The following is a 22,725-nucleotide window of genomic DNA, read 5'->3' as shown; positions in this document are numbered from 1 at the left end:
CCCCCCCCCCACCGTCCCGAAGACGGTTGTTTCTCAGGCTGTGCCCCGACCCAGATCCCTGCTGCCTAAAACTGCCCGAAAATGTCAGAAGGGTGGGGGGCAGTGGTGGGATTCTGCCGGTTCTAGGGGGTTCGGCCGAACCCTTTGTTAAATTGCTGGCTCACCCCGCCCCTCCGCACTACTATTTATTGCCAATAAATGGGGCAGGCGAGCCAGCAATTTAACAAACGGTTCGGTGTTTTTTTGTAATTTATTGGCCCCACAGCACACCGAACTGCTTGTTAAATTGCTGGCTTGCCCGCCCCTCGCCCTGCCCCGCCTCCCATCCACGCGGCGTCAGCCTACCCTAACCCAGGGCTGGGCAATTGTGGCTCTTTTACAACGTTTGGACTTCAGCTCCCACCTAACCCATTCTGGGGAATTGTGGAGAATTCTGGGAGTTGAAGTCCACAAATCTTAAAGCTGCCAAGGTGGGAGTCATCAAGCATGAAGCTGGCCAAGTATCCTCCTTGAAAGACAACAGTTGAACATCAGGAGAGCTGTAAGAGGGCAGGGCTACATTTGGAAATTTTTGCATTTTTGCAGGTGGTGCATTACAATCTGGTGTCTGCAATGGAGAGCAAAATCCGGCATATTTGCGGGACAAGGCAGCCCTCATCTCCTGTCGCTTGGGACTCGGAGCGGTAAACAGCATCTGGTTCGGGGAGCAGCCGGATTTTGCTCTCCATTGCTCTCTCGGGCCCCCTGCAAGCTCTCGTCTCTCGAGGAGCGCTCCCTGAAGTGGCGTGGGAAACTTTGGTTGGGCTTCTCGAGAGATGAGAGTTTGCAGGGGGCCGAAAGAGTAATGGAGAGCAAAATCCAGCTGCTCCCCAAACCAGACGCTGTTTACCGCTCCGAGTCGGCAGGAAACGAGGGCTGCATTGCGCCGCAAATATACCAAGGTGGTTTTTTTGCTCTCTGTTGCAGACACCAGATCGGCCCCCTGCAAGAGAATGAGAGAGAGAGATAGTGGGGGAGAGAGAGAGAAAGAGAAAGGGGGGGGAGAGAGAAAGAATGAGAGAAAGGGGGAGAGAAAGAGAAAGGGGGAGAGAGAAAGAGTGGGGGAGATAGAGAAGGGGGGAGAGAAAGAGAAAGAGAGAGTGGGGAGAGGGAGAGAAAGGGGGAGAGAAAGAGAGGGAGGGAGAGAAAGGGAGAGAGAATTAGGGGGGAGGGAGAGAAAGGGGGGAGAGAAAGAGAAAGGGGGGAGAGAAAGAATGAGAGGCAAAGGGGGAGAGAAAGGGGGAGAGAGAAAGAAAGAGAGGGGGGGAGAGAGAGAAAGAGGGGGGAGAGTGCCTGAAGGACCCTATCCCGTCACTGGGAGTCCAGGTACTTCAGCAAGCGACGCGCTGGATTCGTATTAGTGGTCCACGAAATTTAAAATTATGAACTTGGTGGTCCCTGAGGTCCAAAACGTTGGGGACCCCTGCTCTGGAGGATTTAAGTAGCTTAATTGTGCTTGCTTGCCAATACCAGAATTACAGAGTTGGAAGGGACCTTTGGAGGTCTTCTAGTCCAGAGATCTCCAACCTTGGCAATTTTCTCTGCCTGGGCCTGATGCTTCCTGAGAGGCAGGGGGTCTCTCCGAATGGGACCCCCTCCCCAAAAGGCTGGCCCCAAAGCCCTAGCTCAGAGGTCTTCAAACTTGGCAGCTTTAAGACTTGTGGACTTCAACTCCGAGAATTCTCTAGCCAGCATAGCTGGCTGGGGAATTCTGGGAGTTGAAGTCTGCCAGGCTTAAAGTTGCCAAGGTTGGAGATCTCTGGACTAGAAGATAAATGATGACCGGTCAAAAGTGCGAGGACCTGTCAGAAATCACTTTTTTCAGCCCTCTGAGTAGTCCCTATGTGCATATGGACTACTCAGAGGGCTGAAAAAGTTATTTTTGACCGGTCCTCGCACTTTTGGCCAGTCCTTGAACTTATGACTGTCCTCACATTTTACGTTTTGCGCCCTATCTTGTCACCGTGGTGAAGAGAAGTGGTGAAATGATTGACATGGTTGTTAAGAATGCCGCAATGAGTATAAATGTGAGGATGGTCAAAAGTGCGAGGACCGGTCAAAAGTGCGAGGATCAGTCCGAAATGACTTTTTTCAGCCATCTGAGTAGTCCCTATGCACATAGGCACGCCCACCCAGTCACATGACCAGCTAGCCACGCCTACCCAGTCACATGACCAGCTAGCCACACCCACCCAGTCACATAACCACCAAGCCATACCCCCAATTAAACCACGCCCACAGAACCGGTTGTTAAAAAAATTGAATCCCACCACTGCTGGGGGGGGGCTACATTTGGTGTATAAGACGCACCCAGATTTTCACCCCCTTTTTGGGGGTAAAAAGGTGCATCTTATACTCCGAAAAATACATTAAATTTCATTTTAAACTAGATAGTAATTTGATGATTTGAAGCTGCTTCATTGATTTGATCTATCTTTAGTACGCAACCACCTAGTACCACAACTCCAATTCCTCAGCTAAGAAACAGAATGTGATATCATATTCAAAAACACATCTTCATAAATTTGTGCAATATTTTTCACTGTTCTGTTACTTTTCTTGCACAGTTACAAGTGTAGTCATGGAAGCCTTGAAGATAACAACAGATGCCCCAAATGTAATTATGTTGTGGATAACATTGATCATCTATATTCCAACTTTTTAGGTAAGTTTTAATGTTCAGTAATACAGCCTTCAATCATACTTTCAATCAATCAATAACTTTCTCAATAATTAAACTTTTATTGCTGGGTGTTTATTTCTTTATTATGCTTCCGTTGATTTTGTATAACATAGACTACATTCCTGGACGTGTAATATCTGAATATCTATCAGGTATTCAGTGATATAAAAATCACCCTAGTTTTTCAAAAAAATAAGTGATGAAGTTTAGAGAGTCTGTGGTGGACCATGGTTTTGAAAACAAGTTGAAAACGATTAGTAACCATATAATTTAATAATGCTTAGTCATATTTGATTTTGAGATGTGAAGAGGGGAGGATGAAGATCAAAATAAGCCTTATGCTAAATGAATTGAATACTCACCATAAAATCATCTTAAGTCATAGTGCCTATGACTGAATTCTCCTACCAAGATGGGTTTACAAACTTTTTTCTGGACTTTTCTTGGAAATAGTGGCATTGGTATATGGCCTTTTGATAATCATCTTTTTTGATCTTGGACTTTTTGATAGTGATCTTGCCAGCCCTCAGATTGCTGATCAATAATTTATTTTGAACAATTATTTATGTTTTATGTAATGATAAGTTAGAAATAGGAAAAAATAGACTTCCTGCGGTGACGTCAGCGTGTAAGGAGCGAGGGGAACGAGGCTCCGTCCCCGAAGCTTCAATTTTCTTGATTGGAAGCCGTTTTTGGCCCTATCGACCACGGAGAGGTCGACAGAAAAAGGAGGACTCTCTAGGACCTCGGGGGCGACAGCAATCACCCTGAAGGTTCAGAGGAAACCCTCCTAATTCCAGCCAGGAAAAAAACCAGCCATTCTGGCTGGCCGGAGCGCTGTCAACCGATAAGTGTGGAAGCGAAGATTCAAGAGAAACATCGGTAAAGACTAAGTAGATTGAGATATAAAGGTATAATCATAAGGACCTAAATACATTGGCGAGAATAGGACTCCAAAAAGCGGCGGCAAGATCGTCAAGCAAGCGGCGAGAGACAGTGATCGGAGCGAAGCTCAATACACACAATGACAACGCAGATCTGACAGGCGAAAGGAACGAGTGACAGACAAAGAGGATTATAAGTAAGCGGTGGATTATAACCTTAAAATAACACAATTTGACTTAACAGAGGAAAAAAGGATTATTTAAGAGAAAGATTGTAGAAAGTAAACCTAAAGAACTGAGACTTTTTTAAGATCGTTGTGAGCGGAAGGAAACCAACTGAACAGTAGCGAATGGCGGACTGAGGATTTGGAGAAGGAAACTTTCACTTTGTATCCAGCGACAATAGTAAATTCAACTACAGACACGAGACGTGTAGTGAGACATTAGATACATTGACGCTGTTGCCAAAGGAGATACAACCTGCTACACAGGAATATTGGAACAATTGATTTACTTGATTTACTTATGGATTTAATAGAGGATATTGAAACAGAACTGGGACAGCTGAGTGAAAAGAGGGCGAACTGAAGAACGAAGGAAGAAGGAAAGGAGAAGGAAGCAACCCCAATTGGTTTGAGAGTGATATACTTGAGAACTTTAAATATTAAACTACTAAATTTCATCTATTTTAAAACTTACTTAACTTTGCTTAAAGAATATTAATATCCAATTTGAAATTATTATAATACATAATAAGGAATTGATTTAACATTACTATTATTATTATTATTATTTTTCTCTTATTGTCTTACTATTTCCTACCCTATTGAAACAACTATATAGATTGCAAAATAATATATTGATTAAGTGGAATTATATTGCATATTGACTAGAAAGTTAGATATTAATATAGACATTGCATAGAGATTGTTATAGATATCATTAAGGAATAATAATTGTAATAATTAATATAGGTAGCATATATTGGTAACGGTGATACAACTCAATAGAATACTTTAGATGATTTATAGAGAACTTTAATCCCATTGATCTATTATAGAAAGGTTACATAGAGATTGTTTAATTTTAAAGTGAATTTAAGTATTGTGATTATTTAGTATTTAAGTATTAATTGCATTATACTGTTTAGGGATAAGAATAGAAGAATGAATTGTTAAAATATTGTTTTTTCTCCCTAACCCCTTCGAATTAATTATCCTGATCCTTATATAACGATATTTCACCCACCCCCAACCAATTAGTATATGAAAATTTGGGGAAAATTAATACAAAAGACAACGATGGCAACATCTTCACTAACAATAACTAAATCAGGGAAAAAATTAACAACAAACCCAATACCTACACAATCTTCACCCGCACAACAAAAAACTATAGACACGATGTTAACGACAGACAAAGAAAAAGCTGCTAGTGCACACAGCATACAAAATATACAGTCTATACTAGCTATGATTCAGGAGGGGATGAACAAAACCCAAGAAACAATTGCAAATAACCACGAAGAAACAAAAAAGAACCATGAGGAATTGAAATCAGAAGTAGGACAAATAAATGATAATATTAAAAAAATGGACGATAAGATTGAGAGAATACAACAAAACATAGTTAAAAACGAAGAACGAATCCAAAACATGGAAGCCAAAATGATTCTAACGGAGAAAAAGATGGACAATATTGAACAAAATCAAATGGAGTCAACTAGAGAACTCGAAGAGTCAATTACCCATTTAGAATTAGAAAAAGCATCATTCTTCTTACGATTTCAAAATATTGCAGAAACAAAAGGAGAAGATCTAAGAGACCTGATGACAGATATATTAGTAGAGGCTACCCAAAAGGGAAAAACCGAAATTAGTAGGGAAATTGACGAAATATATAGAGTCCATACGAACTATGCTCGTAGGAACAAACTACCTAAAGAAATACATGTTAGATTCGCACGTAAAACTGTAAAAGAAGAGATCTACACGTCCATGAGAGAGGGAAAACCCTGCTACCAAGGGAAAGAAATAATAACCTTAAAACAAGTTCCAAGAAGAATAAGAGAATACAGAAAAAACTACAACTTTTTGACAACCCTACTGATTCAACACAAAATAATGTTCCGCTGGCTGGTGCCAGAGGGAATCTTAATATTCTGGGACGGTAAAAAATATAAAATCGATACGATAGAGAAGGCACAAGAATTCTTTGATACTCACTTTATAATAGAAGAGGAACAGGAAACTAGACGTGATTCAGATAATGTAAACCAGGAATACCCCACGGGGGAAACAAAAAAAGGGAAGGAAGAGAAGGAGCCTAGGGAAAGGGAGAAGATGGAGAGAGAAGGGGCTAGGGAGAAAACGCACATGGTAACAAGAAACACAAGTAAACTTAAACTAATAAAGAAAAACTAAAGGAAATGGGACGAGAGTTGAAATTAATCTCAATTAATATAAACGGCCTTAATCTACCAACCAAAAGAACACACACTTTCAGAAAACTTCAAAAATTAGACATAGATATTATCAACCTACAAGAAGTACATATCAAAAAACAACATCAACAGTTACTAGAAAACAGAAAACTTGGAACACTATTCACCTCACTATCAGATCAAAAAAAAAGAGGTATCGCAGTATACATTAAAAGCCACATCCAGGCAAAACAAATCTACACAGATGAAGATGGCAGGATACTAATGATAGATATTAAGATGGAGACCCGAAATATGTTACTGATATCAATATATGCCCCGAATGGGAGCCAAAAAGAATACTTTAAAAAGATACACGATAAAATTAAAGAATTAGACTACGAACATCTATGTATAATAGGGGACTATAATGCAATCGTTGATATGGAATATGACTACCAAAGTAATAAAAAAAATAACTCTAGGAAAAAGACACTACCTGATTCTTTTAAGGACATGACTCAAGAGTTACAATTGAAAGATGCCTGGAGAGAACTGAATAAAACTAAAAAACAGTATACTTATTATTCAAATCCCCATCAGTCCTGGTCCAGACTAGACATGGCCTGGATGACCGCAGAATTAAGAGAAAATATAAAAGAAATTGAAATCACACCGAATATATGGGCGGACCATAGTCCTATAACAATAGTCTGGAAAGGCCAACCAAAAAGGGGACGATGGATGATGGATAGAGAGATCATTAAAGATAAAGAATACATAGAGATGATAAAGAAAGAGATGGAGATATTTTTCCAAATAAATAACAGGGAACAAACATCATTGCAAGTCCTATGGGACACTACAAAGGCATATATAAGAGGATTAACAATCTCATTTAAGGCGAAGAAAAACAGAGAGAAACAGCAAAGAAGAAACGATTTATTGACGGAGCTCAGAAAACAGGAAGCAGAATTACAGAACAGACCTGACAAGAAAGAGATCAAGGGGAAAATAAATCTCATCAAACATGAAATAAATTTAATAACAACAACAGAAATAGCTAGGAAAATCAAACTGGCAAAACAAAACCAATTTGAATTCGCAAATAAAACAGGACGTTGGTTGGCTTATAAACTAAAGAAAGAAAAGGAAAAAAAAATAATACACCAACTACAAGACGAACAAGGGCAATTACAGCACATGGACGAAGAAAAAAAGCGAATCGTAAGAAATTTTTATCAGGAACTATATGCACAGGAAGAAATTCAATTGGAAAAAGTGAAAGAATATATAAATAAATCCAACATTCAAGAAATAAAGGAAACTCAAAGAGAACTCTTGAACAAACCAATATCGATGTCAGAATTAATGGAAGCAAAGAAGAAGCTGAACAACAATAAAACACCAGGTCCAGACGGCATCCCAACGGAATTTTACAAAATTGAATACCAGCCAATAGATGATATTTTATTACAAGTCCTAAATGAAGCAATCTTAGAAGCCAAAATTCCCAAATCATGGATTGAAACAATCATCACTCTGATACCCAAAGAAGACTCAGATCTCACCCAAACCAAAAACTACAGACCTATATCACTTCTAAACGTAGACTATAAACTATTTACATCAATCATGGCCCAGAGAATGAAGAAAATTATCGTGAATTACATCCATCCTGATCAAAATGGATTCATTCCAAACAGGCAAATTAACAAGAACACAAGAACAATAATAAATATACTGGAATATTATGAGCAAAAATCGAATGAAAAGATGGCTCTACTCTTCCTTGACGCACAAAAGGCGTTCGACAATCTTAACTGGGGATTCTTAATACTACAATTAGAAAAAATGGGAACCGGCGACAAATTTTTAAATATGATTAAAACAATATACTCAGACCAAATTGCAAAAATATGGATAAACGGAGAGACAACAGACCAATTTAAAATATCTAAGGGAGTGAGACAAGGATGTCCCCTCTCTCCTATATTATATATATTAGCATTGGAACCACTGTTGAATGAAATCAGGAACGACAATGAAATAAAAGGATTAAGAACAAAAAACCAGGAGTATAAATTACAAGCATTCGCAGACGATGTAGTATTCATTTTAGAACGACCAAAACAATCAGGACTGAATTTACTAAGGAAGATAGATCAATATGGCGAAGTGGCAGGATTGAGAATTAATAGGCAAAAAACAAAACTACTAACCAAAAATTTGACAAAAACCCAGGAGAAAGAATTGGAAGAGACATTAGGAATACAAACAACAACCAAAATAAAATATCTAGGAATCTGGCTCACCAATAAGATATCATCCCTCAAAGAAGACAATTACATCAAATTGGCCAAACAAATCCAGAAGGACTTAGAGGTATGGAGTAAGTTGAAATTATCACTACTAGGCAAAATTGCTTCAATTAAAATGACAATTCTACCAAAAATACTATATCTATTTAGAACAATACCGATAAACCCAGGAAAATCATACTTCAAAGACCTTGACAAAATGATATTAAAGTATTTATGGCATGGAAAAAGAGCCAGGATTAAACTGAAACACTTGCAGGACACTAAAGAAAGGGGTGGTCTGGGACTACCAGATTGGCAAACCTATTACATTGCAACAGCTTTAACTTGGATTAAGGATTGGATGACACTTAAAGATAAAAGAACACTAGCACTAGAAGGATTTGACCTGTCAAAAGGTTGGCACGCATTTCTATGGGAAGAAAAGCCCAGACAACATGAACACTTCAGGAGACATTATATCAGAGGAGCACTGGCAAAAATTTGGACTGAAATAAGGAGAAAACACTACGACAAAATCCCAAGATGGCTATCAATCATGGAGGCCCAAATCTACCCGAACACAATGGACACAGACAGGATGAAAACCTATGACGAATTGTTGAACACAGAGGGAGATATGAAAACAAGAGAGGAACTGAGACAACAAGGCACGGATATTGATTGGTGGCCGTATTTACAGATAAAATCAAGATATAAAAGTGATATGGAAAAATTTGGAATCCAAAAAGAAAGAAATGAATTAGATAAAATTATAATGCAATCAGATGACAAATTAATAACTAAAATATATAACTATCTATTAAAATACAAATTGGAAGAAGAAGTGGTGAAGGAAAATATGATTATTTGGGCCAAAAATTTTGGATATAATATTAACCTAGAGAATTGGGAAAAAATATGGAAAGTAAATACTAAGCTGACAATGTCCGTGCCCTACAAAGAAAATACGTACAAGATGTTTTATAGGTGGCATCTCCCCCCTGCACGGTTGGCAAGGATGTTTCCCAATACTAATCAGAACTGTTGGAAGTGTAAAATACAGAAGGGGACCTACTACCACATGTGGTGGTCATGCCCCAAAGTCAAAAAATTTTGGAAAACAATTCAAAGTCAGCTGGAAGAAATTACCGCCCAAAAAGTACCCCTCAGACCAGAAACTTATCTATTAGGTATACTGACAAAGGACTATAAAAAAGAGACACAATATTTGATAATACATATCCTAACGGCAGCTAGAATTGTCTTCGCACAAATGTGGAAATTGGAAAACACGCCACCAGAAGAAAAAATAATACAAAAAATTATGGAATGTGCAGAAATGGACAAATTGACCAAAGAAATACAAGGAAAAGAAGATACAGACTTTTACTTAATTTGGCAAGAATGGTACAAATGGTTAGATAAAAAAGACACGAAATAAGAGATTACCACCCAATACTACAAAAATAAGTAAATAACAGGAAATATCGTTATATAAACATTGATACAAGATGAAAGATAATATATATTGATATATTGATATATAATTACCGAAGTAGCTCTACTTTCAAAGTTCAAGTCATGCGACTTGATTTCATTGTATAGTTAGTTTATGTCTAGTTTGTTTTAATGTTTATGTCTATATGTGTATGTTTGTTTACAATAAAAAATTTAAAAAAAAAAAAAAAAGAAATAGGAAAAAATAAAACTGAATTAGAGTTTATTCTTCCTTTTGGTTTTGTGTGAATAAGAGAGAGACATACATGAAACTAATATGGAAGAAAGGAAAAAATGCAAATACGTATTTTGGTTGAATACAATGTGAATAAGTTTTGTACATTTGATAATCTGTAGAGATATTAAAAGAGCAGTTTTAAGGACCTTCTATGTAAGATGGGTGGAAATTGTTCTTATTATAATATAGGTAATGTGGATTGGGACATACTCCATGAAATGTGATTCATTTTTAACTGCATAGTTTCATAAAATTAATTAGTAACATAATAAGTCACACTGAACAACTGAAGTTGTTAAAATATAAACGAGTTAACATCTGCTGTAAGTAGACTATTGTATACAATAAAATTGGAGATTTTAATTCGTGTTTCCCCGAAAATAAGGCCCTGTCTTATATTTTTTGAACCCTGAAATAAATGCTTGGCCTTATTTTCGGGGAGGTCTTATTATTTTGGTGTGCATGGAGCACCATCTTGCCATCTTACCTGATTTCCAGCTCTTTCTCCCTGACCCTAACCAGAGGAAATGGCAGGGACCGGCTGCACATGTGGTTAAATATTTTCAGGGAGGCCTTAATTTGGGGGGGGAGGGGCTTATTTTAGCACATGCGCTCAAAAGCCCAATTGGGCTTATTATCCGGGAAGGTCTTATTCTCAGGAAAACAGTATTTTATCATTGCAGGAAGAAAGATCCAGACTTCCTCTTCTGTCATCTACCACAGAGGAACGGAGATGCGCTGAGGTATATAATGTATACTTGTAGCTCACCTTAGAATATGTTTATGAGAAACTGAAAATAAATGTTTTTTTCACAATTCTTAATTGTTATGTGCAACATATTTTATACGGTGTATATGTTCACTTTCTATTTCCATTACATATATGAGATCCACACACCACATCTATTCAATACAAACTAGTTTATTTGTAATTTCTAATAAAGAATGGCAATTATCAGTGTTTGTGCTAATTCTTGGTTCGTTCCTTCCTTGCCACATTAGCTACTTTCTTTGGCCCTATACAATAGTAACATAAAATTTAGATGATTCATATTTGGTTTGAACCACTGTCTTTTACGTTTCCTAAACAAATTAACTAAAACTAGGTCTTTCTTTTTTTATCCCAGCGGGAATACTCTTTATTGCCTGTATTGAACATCTACAGCAATAAATTGGGAGTTGCACATGTGTGTGCTCATCTTGGAATGCATGATTTTAATATGCACAAATATGCTTGTCTACACCCCTGACTCTTTTCCTAAAGAGGAACTTTAAAGTAACATCCTCTTTACACTGACATCACAGAGAATTAATGGAAAACAAATTCATGTAATTCTTCTCATGATCATGAAATGTATCTGCTTGAAGAAATTTTCGTAATGAAGAAAATTATCAAGCAAACATCTACAATTTATTTTATGTTTTTCATTCTTCACGGAACTGCCAGGTTTCCAGGCATCCAGAAAATATTGGGATGCAGCTGGACCAGGATTTAAATTTAAGGATGCGTTCCCATCAGGTAAACCATCTAGCATGTGAGGAATCTTTTGAGTGTGGATTAAATAATTCACGTAATAAGAGGGGAAGAAGCCCAGTGTGAGTGATGGGGTAGTGGGGGTGGGGGTAGGGAGTGGGCTGATATGGAAATCTATTCCTGACTTGTGATGTATTTTGGCTTCTCTAGATTGTTCACAAAAAACCCGAAAGACTGGAAGTAGATCTGAAGAGAGCGAGGAACCAGAGTTACGTGTAAATCATGGCATACGTCATACCTTTATGTGGTGCACAAACATTTAGGTATCCTCTACAGAATGACTTCTGAAAAAAGTTTAGTAACAATTTGCTGTTTATTATCTTGAGGGATTATCTGCCCTCAAGTCTTTTAATACTCACCTAGTTTATTTAGTGGTTACATATCATGAGATAATCATAGCTTCATAAAACAGAAGCACTTCTTCAAATCTTTGCTTAATCCTATTAAGTTCATACATTAAACACGACATTCATAATTACTACATTGGCAATTGGACTGACCATTTTATCAAACAAGTGATGAAAAGTATATTCTAGTAAACCTTGGAAAATAAGATGGGAATAGCAACAGTTGAATTTGGTTTTTAAACAACCTCTCATAATGACTTACAATTGTATTAATACTCTTGTTATCTCATGTTCCCTCATAAACAAGGTACTGCCTTAATCACTGAGAGAGCAACTTGTTGAAATATGTGGACAGTTAGGTATTTGTGAGAAGTAAGAACTTTCCCCATATCCTACATCCATAACTTTACTTTGCTTCTGAAAATCGTTTTGAATTTGTTTGTGCCTTTCATGGAACATATTTAGAAAACAAGAAAAATAAATGGCCAAAGCATTATTTCTTGTGCATTGACGTACATGTAAAAACACGGCGCACGAATGCACATACACACACACACATGAAGGTATTTTTAATGTGTTTTAATTGAAGAAAAAGATTGATAATTCAAGTAAAAAAGCTCATTCTTTTTACTAAGGGAGCTAATTTCTCTCCGATCTTAATCATTTGCAGAAAGACAATGGAAATGTCAAAACTGCTGACATTAAGGCTTCCGGTTGGCACCGCAGGAGTCGTGGACGGTCTCCTTAGACCGCCAGCCCCGTGATATCTTAAAAGCCGCTTTGACAGCGCTAATCGGCTGTCTGGCGGCTGAAAAACCTCTCCATCTGGAGAAGAAGGAGAGGAGAGCCGGTCGGTGTGAGTAGAGCTCCCCGAAAGTCCTCTGGAATAACTCCGGAGGCTTGGAGGGTGAGAGCTCCCCAGCCAGCCCACTAAGAAGCTCTGGATCCGAGGCAACTCTGTTTCAAGCAGAGCCAGACACCGCGACCAATCCTGCTGTCAAAAGTGAGTTTGATTGATTACAAGCGCAGACAGAGCGGAAACAGGAGAACAAGCTTTAAAATAACAGTGCTTAACTCCGGACTAACTTTGTTTCTAATTGAAGTTCTTTGAGCTGGAGGCTGAAGATGGCGACTTTGTTATGAAAGTGAAAGTCAGAAACGAAAGTGCTTATTGAGAACTTTGCACTGTGAGAGTGGATTGAAGCTGCTGAGAACTGTGCGCTTGTGGAGAAAAGACTATTTGCTTGATAAATTAGAGACTATAAATTACAAGCTTTTGAAAATTGTTTTGTGGTTTTGAAAGGAAAAGGAAAAAAGATCCCTTAAAAAAAAAAAGGCTTCTAAACAAGTTAAGCCAGGAGTTGCCAGAGGAGGAGGAGGAGGTTCTCCAGTAGTGTCTGTAGTGACACAGAAAGCGCAACTTCCGGCTGATTCACAGAGTCAGGAGGCTGCTTTTAATGACCTCAAAGAATTTATGAAAGAAGCTATGAATAATCTAACAGTAATTGTGGAAGGGAAGTTAAAGAAATTTGAGGAAGATATAAAGTCAATTAAAGAAGTTGTTGCAGCAAAGCATGATGAAATAAGAGATGATATTGTTTATGCAGTCTCAGGATTGTCAAAACTTGTTATTTAGATGGATGAGAGTGGAAGAAATCAATGAAGCCAACTTGAATTTGGAGAACAGAGTAGGAGATATTATGACTAAAACAGAGAAGGTTGATGATGAACTGGTAATGTTACAATATAGATCTATGGAATTTGCCTTGAGATTGAGAGGCCTGAAAGAAAATAGTAAGGAAAATCTAAAGGACATTTGTGCTGAAGCTATTGTGGAGATAATTGAAGAAAGACCAGAAGATGTGGCAAGTCGAATTGATAAAATCTACAGGGTTAATTCCTGGATGGCAAGACAAAGACAGCTGCCAAGAGATGTGGTGATTTACTTCACAACCAGGAGGATCAGAAATGACATCTTACAAACTTCTTACAAGAATAAGGTTCAGGTGGCTGGGCAAGAAGTGGTGGTTTTGAAAGAGATCCCTCTAAAAATGTTGAGAAGTAGAAAGGACTTTGGCTTTTGGGTAAATGAACTGAGAAATCAACAAGTGTCATACAGATGGGACATTCCAACTGGTCTAATAGTGACTTATGGTGGAGAAAGATACCGGTTGAATACAGTTTGGAAGGCAAAAGATTTTTATGTTAATGTTTTAAAGGCTGGATACCCACCCTCACCGGGGGGGGGGGGTAGAAAGAAAATGGAGATACCACAACAAGAAAAAGATGGTAAGCAATATAAACTTATGCGGAAGTTGCACCTGGAGGAATCACCATGGAAGAGGATCTGGATCTTGGGGGCCCACCCCCAACTCTGGAACCACCTAAGAAGGGAGAGCCAAAAGAACAACGACTGACCCGATCAATTTATAAATTTCAAGAACAACAAAAAATGCAACAATCTCAAGATCTATCTCAAGAAGTTCAAAAAACACAAGCCGTGGGGGGGGGGGCTAGGCCGAAGAGTAAGGTGGAGGAGGATGTTCAGCTGATGCTCATGAGGCTTCATAAGGCTAAAGATGGCAATTAAATTCTTATCTTGGAATGTTAATGGCCTAAATTCACCACAAAAAAGAAAGAAAGTATTTCATTATTTGAAACAATTTAACAATGATGTTATTTGCCTGCAAGAAACACATATTAGACTATTAGATCAAAAATATTTGATAAATTCAAGATTAGGCACACACTTTGTGGCATCAGCATCAGAGAAGAAAAATGGGTTAGTTATATATGTAAAGAAAGGATTATCAGCTAATTTAATTGAGGCAGATGATCAAGGGAGATATATTGCAATTGAACTATTAACACAGACTGGAAAAATGCTTTTAATTGGAATATATGCCCCTAATCAGTAACAAGACAAGTTGTATAAATTTTTACGTACTAAAATAATACAATGGGATTATAAATCTTTTATATTAATGGGTGACTGGAATGGAGTAATAGACACACAGAAAGATAAAAAAAGTTTATCAAAGATCTCAACACGTGCAAAATTACCAAAATCCTTTTTTGATATGATGGAAGATATAGAATGGAGAGATATTTGGAGAGAACGTAACGTGGAGGAAAGAGACTTTACTTTTTTTTCTGATAGACATCAATCCTTCTCCAGGATTGATTTTATACTAACTACAAATGATTTTATTTCCAGGGTGAAGAAGACGAAGATATGTCCAAGAACTCTAACTGATCATAGTCCGGTTTGGGTGGAATTTGAACAGGAGAGGGGAGAAAGGAGGTCCTGGAGGTTAAATGAAAACTTATTTAGATATGAAGATAATGTGAAAGAGCTTAAAAAACAAATGAAAGAATTTTTTGCTATTAATATGCATAAGGGTACTTCTGTGGAAATGGTTTGGGATGCTAGTAAGGCTTATATGAGGGGGTACGTTAATACATATGAATAATAAACATAGATTAAAACAACAAAAGAAGCAGAAAGAGATAGAGGAAGAAATAAAAAAGAAAGAACAATTACTCATACTCAATCCAGGAGATAAGAAAGTGAAAGAAACAATAAATATACTACGAGGGTAATTTAATATGTTAATGGCTGATCAGGTGGCAACTAGTTTACAATATGCTAAACATAATACATTCTGTAATGCCAATAAACCAGGTAGGTGGTTGGCCTATATGCTGAGGAAAAAACAGAAATCACGAGTCATTGGTAAGATAGAATTTAGAGGTAAGGAAGTTTACCAATAGGATATGATCAAAAAGGCTTTTTTAGAATTTTATACAAAGTTATATGCTAGTGACTCAATACAAGGTACAGATATAGATAGATAGATACTTAAAGGAAGAGAATTTTCCTGAATTAACATTAGAACAGAGGGAAGGATTGAATCAACCAATAACTTCTGAGGAGATTATTGCTGCAATTAAGCAGTTAAAAACAGGGAAAGCTCCGGGAACAGATGGATTGACAGCTGTTTATTATAAGAATCTACAGTCTGAAATGGTAGAACCGCTTAGAGCTCTATTTTGTAAAATTCAATTAGGGGGAGGAGTTCCACCCTCTTGGAGAACAGCTTTTGTTTCACTGATCCCGAAGGAAGATCAAAATTGTACCAAACCTGAAAATTTTAGGCCAATTTCACTTTTGAATGCTGATTATAAAGTTTTTGCTAAGATATTAGCGAATAGACTAATGCCAGTTATGCAACCAAACAATTCATAATGATCAATCAGGTTTTATAAAAGGGAGGTAAATGAAATATAATGTTAGACAAATTATAAACTTATTGGAATATTTGGAGAAAAACAACCAGGTCCCTGCAGCGTTCATATTTTTGGATGCAGAGAAAGCATTTGATCGATTGAATTGGCAATTTTTGTTTAAGATAATAGAAAAAATGCATTTTGGAGAGTATTTTACACACTCAATTAGAGCAATATATCAGGAACAAACAGCACAAATAATAGTTAATGGAGGCCTAACAGATGTTTTTAAAATTGAGAAAGGTACAAGGCAGGATTGTCCCTTGTCGCCATTGTTGTTTATTTTAACTTTAGAAGTTTTGTTGAACAAGTTACGTGACTCTGATAAAATGAAAGGAATTGTAATTAGACAGCAGGATTATAGATTAAGAGTGTTTGCATATGACCTGGTTGTTACTTTATCTCAACCTATAGAAGCGGCTCCATATATGTTGGACATAATAGGTCAATATGGTAAAGTATCTGGATTTAAAGTAAATCAACACAAGACAAAGATGATAATTAAAAATATGTCCATATCTCAAAGAGAAGATTTAGGGAGAATAACGGGGTTTGAAATAGTTAAAAAGGTTAAGTATTTAGGAGTATATATTGCAGCCTCAAACACGAAATTGTTTAAAAACAATTATGAAGTTCTTTGGCAAAAAGTGCAGAAAGAAATGGAAAACTGGAAAAAGCTACAACTATCATTACTGGGAAGGATTGCAGTAATAAAAATGAATGTATTACCTAGGTTTTTATTTTTGTTTCAAATGATACCAGTGCTTAAGAAAGACGCAAACTTGATGGAATGGCAGAAAGGGGTTAATACTTTTATTTGGGGTGGGAAGAAACCAAGAGTGAAATTGAAAATTATACAGGATGTATGTGAGAGAGGAGGTCTTAAAATGCCTAATTTAAGATTGTACTATGAAGCAGCTGTTTTATCTCAAATTAGCAATTGGTTTAACTTAACTGAAGAAAAAATGTTAAATATAGAAGGTTATGATTTGTTAATATGGATGGCATGCTTATCTGTTATATGAAAAAAAAGTGGATAAAGTGTTTAAGGGTCATATACTTAGAAATGCGTTGCTGAGGGTTTGGAAAAAGTATCAATATAAGCTAAATTATAAAATACCTATATGGGCAAATCCCAGACATGCAATAGAAAATATGAGTATAGAGCAAAAAACAGAGGTGATTACTTATAAAGAGCTTCTTTTTTTTGGAAAGGGGTAAACTGCAGTTGAAATCTTTAGATGTATTAAAAGAAGAAGGGATAATTTATACTTGGTTTCAGTATGGTCAGCTTCAAGCTAGATGGAGGGAAGACCAAAAAATTGGTGTTATGCAAAATGAGGAAAATCTGATGAAACAGATTAGAGATCAAAGTCAGATGCATATTAAAAGGTTGTATAATGCTTTATTGGAAATAGATTCAGAAATGGAATTGGTTAAGGATTGTATGATAAAATGGGCACAAAATTTTCAGGAACCAGTGATGATGGAAATATGGGAAAAGATTTGGGTTAGAAATGTTAAATTTACGCAAGCACAAAATTTGAGAGAGAATTTTTGTAAAATGTTTTATAGATGTCATTTAGATCCTAAGAAATTATCATGTATGTACTCGAATTTGCAAGCTAAATGTCGGAGATGTGAATGTGATGATGCTACTTATTATCATATATGGTGGACTTGTAAGAAAATCAAGGCATTTTGGATAAAAATTTGGTGGGTGATGCAGAACATTCTGAAAAAAAGGTTGAAATTTACTCCTCAATTGTACTTATTGGGCATAATGACGGATTATACAGTATTAGAGACTAAATTGATTTTGAACTTCATATCAGCAGCCAGACTGTTGGTAGCGCAATACTGGAAGAAGAACTCTTTGCCTACTATTATTTATTTATTTATTTATTTATTTATTTATTTATTTATTTATTTATTTATTTATTTATAAAAGGGGGGAGCGGACCTGGCAAGTATTACGGAAACTTGGTTGGGCCAAGAGGGGGGGGGTTCCCTCTCGTTGAAATGTGCCCACCAGGTTTCCGCGCATTCCATCAGCTGAGGTTGCAGGGTAGGGGCGGGGGGGGTAGCGGTTATTATTAACGAAGGTCTGAGACCGAGGGAGGCCACTGTTCCTCAGACGGCCGGCTGTGAATCCCTCCTTGTGAAATGGGGTCACGGGGTTCAGATGGGTTTGCTGATCACGTACCTGGCTCCCTGCCATGTGGCAGCAGCCCTGCCCGAGCTACTCAGCGTCATCACCACGGTGGCGGTTGAGACCCCTAGGCTTATGGTCATGGGGGATTTCAACTTACCGTCCGTTGGTGAGGCATCTGAGGTGGCTTGGGAGTTCATGGCTTCCATGACAGCCATGGACCTGACCCAGTTAATTCATGGCCCTACCCACACGGGGGGAAACACGCTGGATTTGGTTTTTGTCTCTGGACAGTGGTTGAGTGATCTCGAGATAGGGGATATAGTCACCGAGCCCTTGTCATGGTCTGATCACTCTCTCCTTCGTCTCGACCTTCGAACCGCTACACCCCGCCGCAGGGAGGCGGAGCCGGTAAGATGGTTCCGCCCCAGGCGCCTGATGGAACCTGATAGGTTCCAGATGGAGCTTGGGCCATTCCCTGAGGCTCTGGCACACGCCTCGACTGGAGACCTAGTGGCCGCCTGGGATAGGGCAGCCGCTGGAGCTCTGGATCGGGTCGTGCCTTTGTGGCCTCTGACCCGGCGCCGATCTCATTTAGCTCCTTGGTTCACTGAGGAGCTGAGGGAGTTGAAGCACCGGAAAAGACACCTAGAGAGTAGTTGGAGGGCCAGTCTTTCTGAATCTGACCGGACACTGGTAAGATCTCATATTAGGAATTACCTAGTGGCGATAAAAGCAGCGAAATGTAGCTATTTTGCTGCTCTTATTGCGTCATCAGATAATCGCCCGGCCGCCCTGTTTAGGGTGACCCGCTCCCTGCTCCACCAGGAAGCGCGGGAGGACCCCTTGGAGGGTAGAGCCGAGGATTTTGTTCAATATCTGTATGACAAAATCACTCAGATTCGGGAAGATCTGGACTCTGACTGGGTAGTCTCAGGGGGAGGGACTGGGGCAGGTCTTGAGAATGTTATCTGGGATGAGTTTGATCCTGTGACCCCTGAGGACGTGGACAGGATTCTGGGTAGACTGAACGCGACCACTTGTTTATTGGACCCGTGTCCCTCCTGGTTAGTGCTGGCTTCTCAGGAGGTGACACGAGGCTGGTTCCAGGGGATTATAAATGCTTCGTTGGGTGAGGGTGTCTTTCCTGCCGCCGTGAAAGAGGCGGTGGTGAGGCCTCTCCTCAAGAAGCCTTCCCTGGACCCGGCAATGTTGGTAAATTATCATCCGGTCTCCAACCTTCGTTTTCTGACGAAGCTGTACATCTCCACCCCGGATCACCCCAACGATGCCCTTGAAGTGATGTCCCGGTGCCTGGAGGCCGTACGGATCTGGATGGGGAGGAACAGGCTCAGGCTCAACCCATCCAAGACCGAGTGGCTGTGGTTTCCGACATCCCGATATAGTCAGTTGACGCCATCACTGACTATTGGGGGCGAATCATTGGCCCCCACGGAGAGGGCTCGCAACTTGGGCGTCCTCCTGGATTCACGTCTGTCTTTAGAAGAGCACTTGACGGCCGTGACCGGGAGGATTTTTTATCAGGTTCGCCTGATTCGCCAGTTGCGTCCCTTTCTGGATTGGGACTCATTACGCATGGTCACTCATGCCCTCGTCACCTCCTGCCTGGACTATTGTAATGCTCTCTACATGGGGCTCCCCTTGAGGAGCACCCGGAGGCTCCAACTGGCGCAGAGTGCGGCCGCGCGGGTGGTAATGGGAGCGACATGGCACTCCCATGTAACACCTCTCCTGCACGAGCTGCACTGGCTCCCGGTGGTCTTCCGGGTGCGCTTCAAGGTTTTGGTTACCACCTTTAAAGGCTCCATGGCTTAGGACCTGGTTATTTACGGGACCGCCTACTACCACCAATAGCCTCCCACCGGCCAGTACGCTCTCATAGAGAGGGACTCCTCCGGGTGCCGTCAGCCAAACAGTGTCGACTGGCGGCCCCTAGGGGGAGAGCCTTCTCTGTGGGGGCACCTACTATCTGGAATGAGCTCCCCCCGGAGATACGGAGGATCCCGGATCTGTGCTCCTTCCGCCGTGCTGTGAAGACCTTTTTATTCCATCAGGCGGGCTTGGCCTAATCTCCTCCCTTTTTAAATATGTAAATTTTAATCTGTTTTTAAATTATTGGGGTGTTTTAATCTGTCTGGGCCAAAATGATTTAATTTGATTTTATCTGGTTTTTAAATTTTTTGTATTTATGTATTTTATTGTTGGCTGTTCACCGCCCTGAGTCCTTCAGGAGTAGGGCGGTATACAAATCAAATAAACCTAAACCTAAACCTAAACCTAAACATGTATTTATATGCCACCATTCTCCCGAAGGACTCAAGGCGGCGAACACAAGTTAAGAAACAAGTACAATAAAATCATAATTTAATCCAAATAATGAATTAGTAGTAAATAATAAAGCCCGGAATCAGTCTCAGCCTATTTGTTTGAAAAGCCAAGTCTTCAAGTCCCGACGGAAGGAGCGGAGATCAGGAGCTGTCCGGAGCTCAGTAGGTAATTCATTCCAGAGGGTTGGAGCACCCACAGAGAATGCCCTACCCCTGGGCACAGCAAGGTGACATTGGCTCGGCGTCGGAACCCTGAGGAGAGCGGCCCTATGTGAGCGAACAGGACGGTGAGAGGCAGGCAGGAGAAGGTCATGCAAATATCCCGGACCTAAGTCATGAAGGGCCTTATAGATGAGGACTAGCACCTTGAAGCGGACCCGGAGAACCACTGGTAACCAGTGCAGCTCACACAGGAGGGGTGTTACATGGGAATAACGAGGGGCTCCCATAACAACCCGTGCAGCTGCATTCCGGATCAGCTGGAGTCTCCGGGTGCATCTCAGGGGCAGGCCCATGTAGAGGGAATTGCAATAATCCAAGCGGGAAGTAACCAGGGCATGAGTGACTGTGCGAAGGTCATCTTGGTCCAGGAAAGGGCACAACTGGCGCACCAGGTGAACCTGTGCGAAGGCCCCCCTGGTCACGGCCGTTAGATGGTCTTCTAGGGATAGCCGAGCATCAAGGAGGAACCCAAATTGCGAGCCCTATCAACGGGTGCAAGTTTTTCCCCATCTATCAAAAGTGATGGAGCCTCTGAAACCCGAGATGCTGGCATCCACAGCCACTCAGTCTTAGAGGGATTGAGTTTGAGTCTGTTTCTGCCCATCCAGGCTCGTACCTCCTTCAGGCAACGGGACATCATGGAAAGGGCATCTCTGGGATGGTCTGAGGTGGAGATGTATAATTGGGTATCATCAGCATATTGATGATATCTCACCCCAAAGCCACGAATGATCTCACCCAGTGGCTTCATATAGATGTTAAAGAGCAGGGGGGAGAGAACCGACCCCTGAGGCACCCCACAATTAAGGGGCCTTGGGGTGGATCTCTGCCCTCCCGCCCATACAAACTGAAAGCGACCCGAGAAGTAGGAGGAAAACCACCGTAAGACAGTGCCTCCCACCCCTAACCCCACAAGTCGCTGCAGTAGGATACCATTGTTGATAGTATCAAAAACCACTGAGAGGTCAAGTAGGACCAGGATGGAGGAACAACCCCCATCCCGAGCCCGCCAGAGATCATTCACCAGAGTGACCAATGCCATTTCCGTGCTGTGATCGTGTCAGAAGCCTGATTGGTACGGGTCAAGGTATTCCGTTTCCTCCAGGAATTGTGGGAGCTGTTGAGCCAATACAGTCTCAACAACCTTCGCGATGAAGCGAAGGTTGGAGACGGGACAATAGTTATTAAGTGAGTCTGGATCCAGGGAAGGCTTCTTGAGGAGAAGTCGAACCACCGCCTCCTTAAGAGAAGCGGGGAAGTTCCCCTCTCTCAACGAAGCGTTGACAATTGCCTGGATCCAGTCTCTAGTCACCTCTCTGGCAGCCGAAATCAACCAGGAGGGACAAGGGTCCAATAAGCAAGTGGAGGAACTAGGTTTGCCCACAATCCTGTCCACTTCCTTGACAGAAACAGGGTCAAACTCAATCCAGATATTATTCTCAAGACCCACCCTAGTCTCCCGATTGGATTCTGCCCAATCAGAGAGTACTATTGAAGAGTGGATACTGAAAGTAACGAATTTGGCAGAAATGGCGAAAATTTCAGCGTATTTGAAGGACTATACACAAGAAAGATACGTATTGGAATGGAGAAGGTGGATTGATTATATTCAAAATAAGTATCAGACAGAGGCTTCCGGTTTGCTGCTTGTCCCCGCTGGACGCTCCTTCGGGATCGTCGAACCCACTGCCTGTAAGAGCCGCCTTTTTCAGCGGAATGGCGGCTCGAAAAAACTCCGTTTCCATTAGGAAACGGAGATAGAGCCG

The 22,725-nt window shown here is 40.1% G+C and overlaps 1 protein-coding gene across 3 annotated transcripts in view; it reads left to right on the top strand.

Moving 5' to 3' along the window:
• LOC139313778 (E3 ubiquitin-protein ligase COP1-like) overlaps positions 1-22,725 on the top strand; it is a 59,938-nt gene that overhangs the window by 5,548 nt on the left and 31,665 nt on the right. Inside the window, exons 2-5 of one of the 3 annotated variants that reach the window (XR_011600159.1) lie at positions 2,607-2,704; positions 10,750-10,809; positions 11,514-11,585; positions 11,751-12,430. Coding sequence is in view for 1 of the 3 variants with exons in the window: in XM_070939232.1 (XP_070795333.1) it covers positions 2,607-2,704; positions 10,750-10,808 (157 nt within the window). In the remaining 2 variants the exon portion in view is untranslated. Of the gene's footprint in view, positions 1-2,606; positions 2,705-10,749; positions 10,810-11,511; positions 11,600-11,750; positions 12,431-22,725 lie in introns of those variants that run through there. The other 2 variants (XM_070939232.1, XM_070939230.1) reach the window with 2 other exon arrangements.

This window comes from Pituophis catenifer, unplaced genomic scaffold (genome assembly GCF_029215685.1).
Source record: "Pituophis catenifer annectens isolate HBS135680 unplaced genomic scaffold, rPitCat1.0.hap2 SCAF_3, whole genome shotgun sequence".
Taxonomy (NCBI): domain Eukaryota; kingdom Metazoa; phylum Chordata; class Lepidosauria; order Squamata; family Colubridae; genus Pituophis; species Pituophis catenifer.
This window is presented reverse-complemented; position numbering and strand designations above follow the sequence as displayed.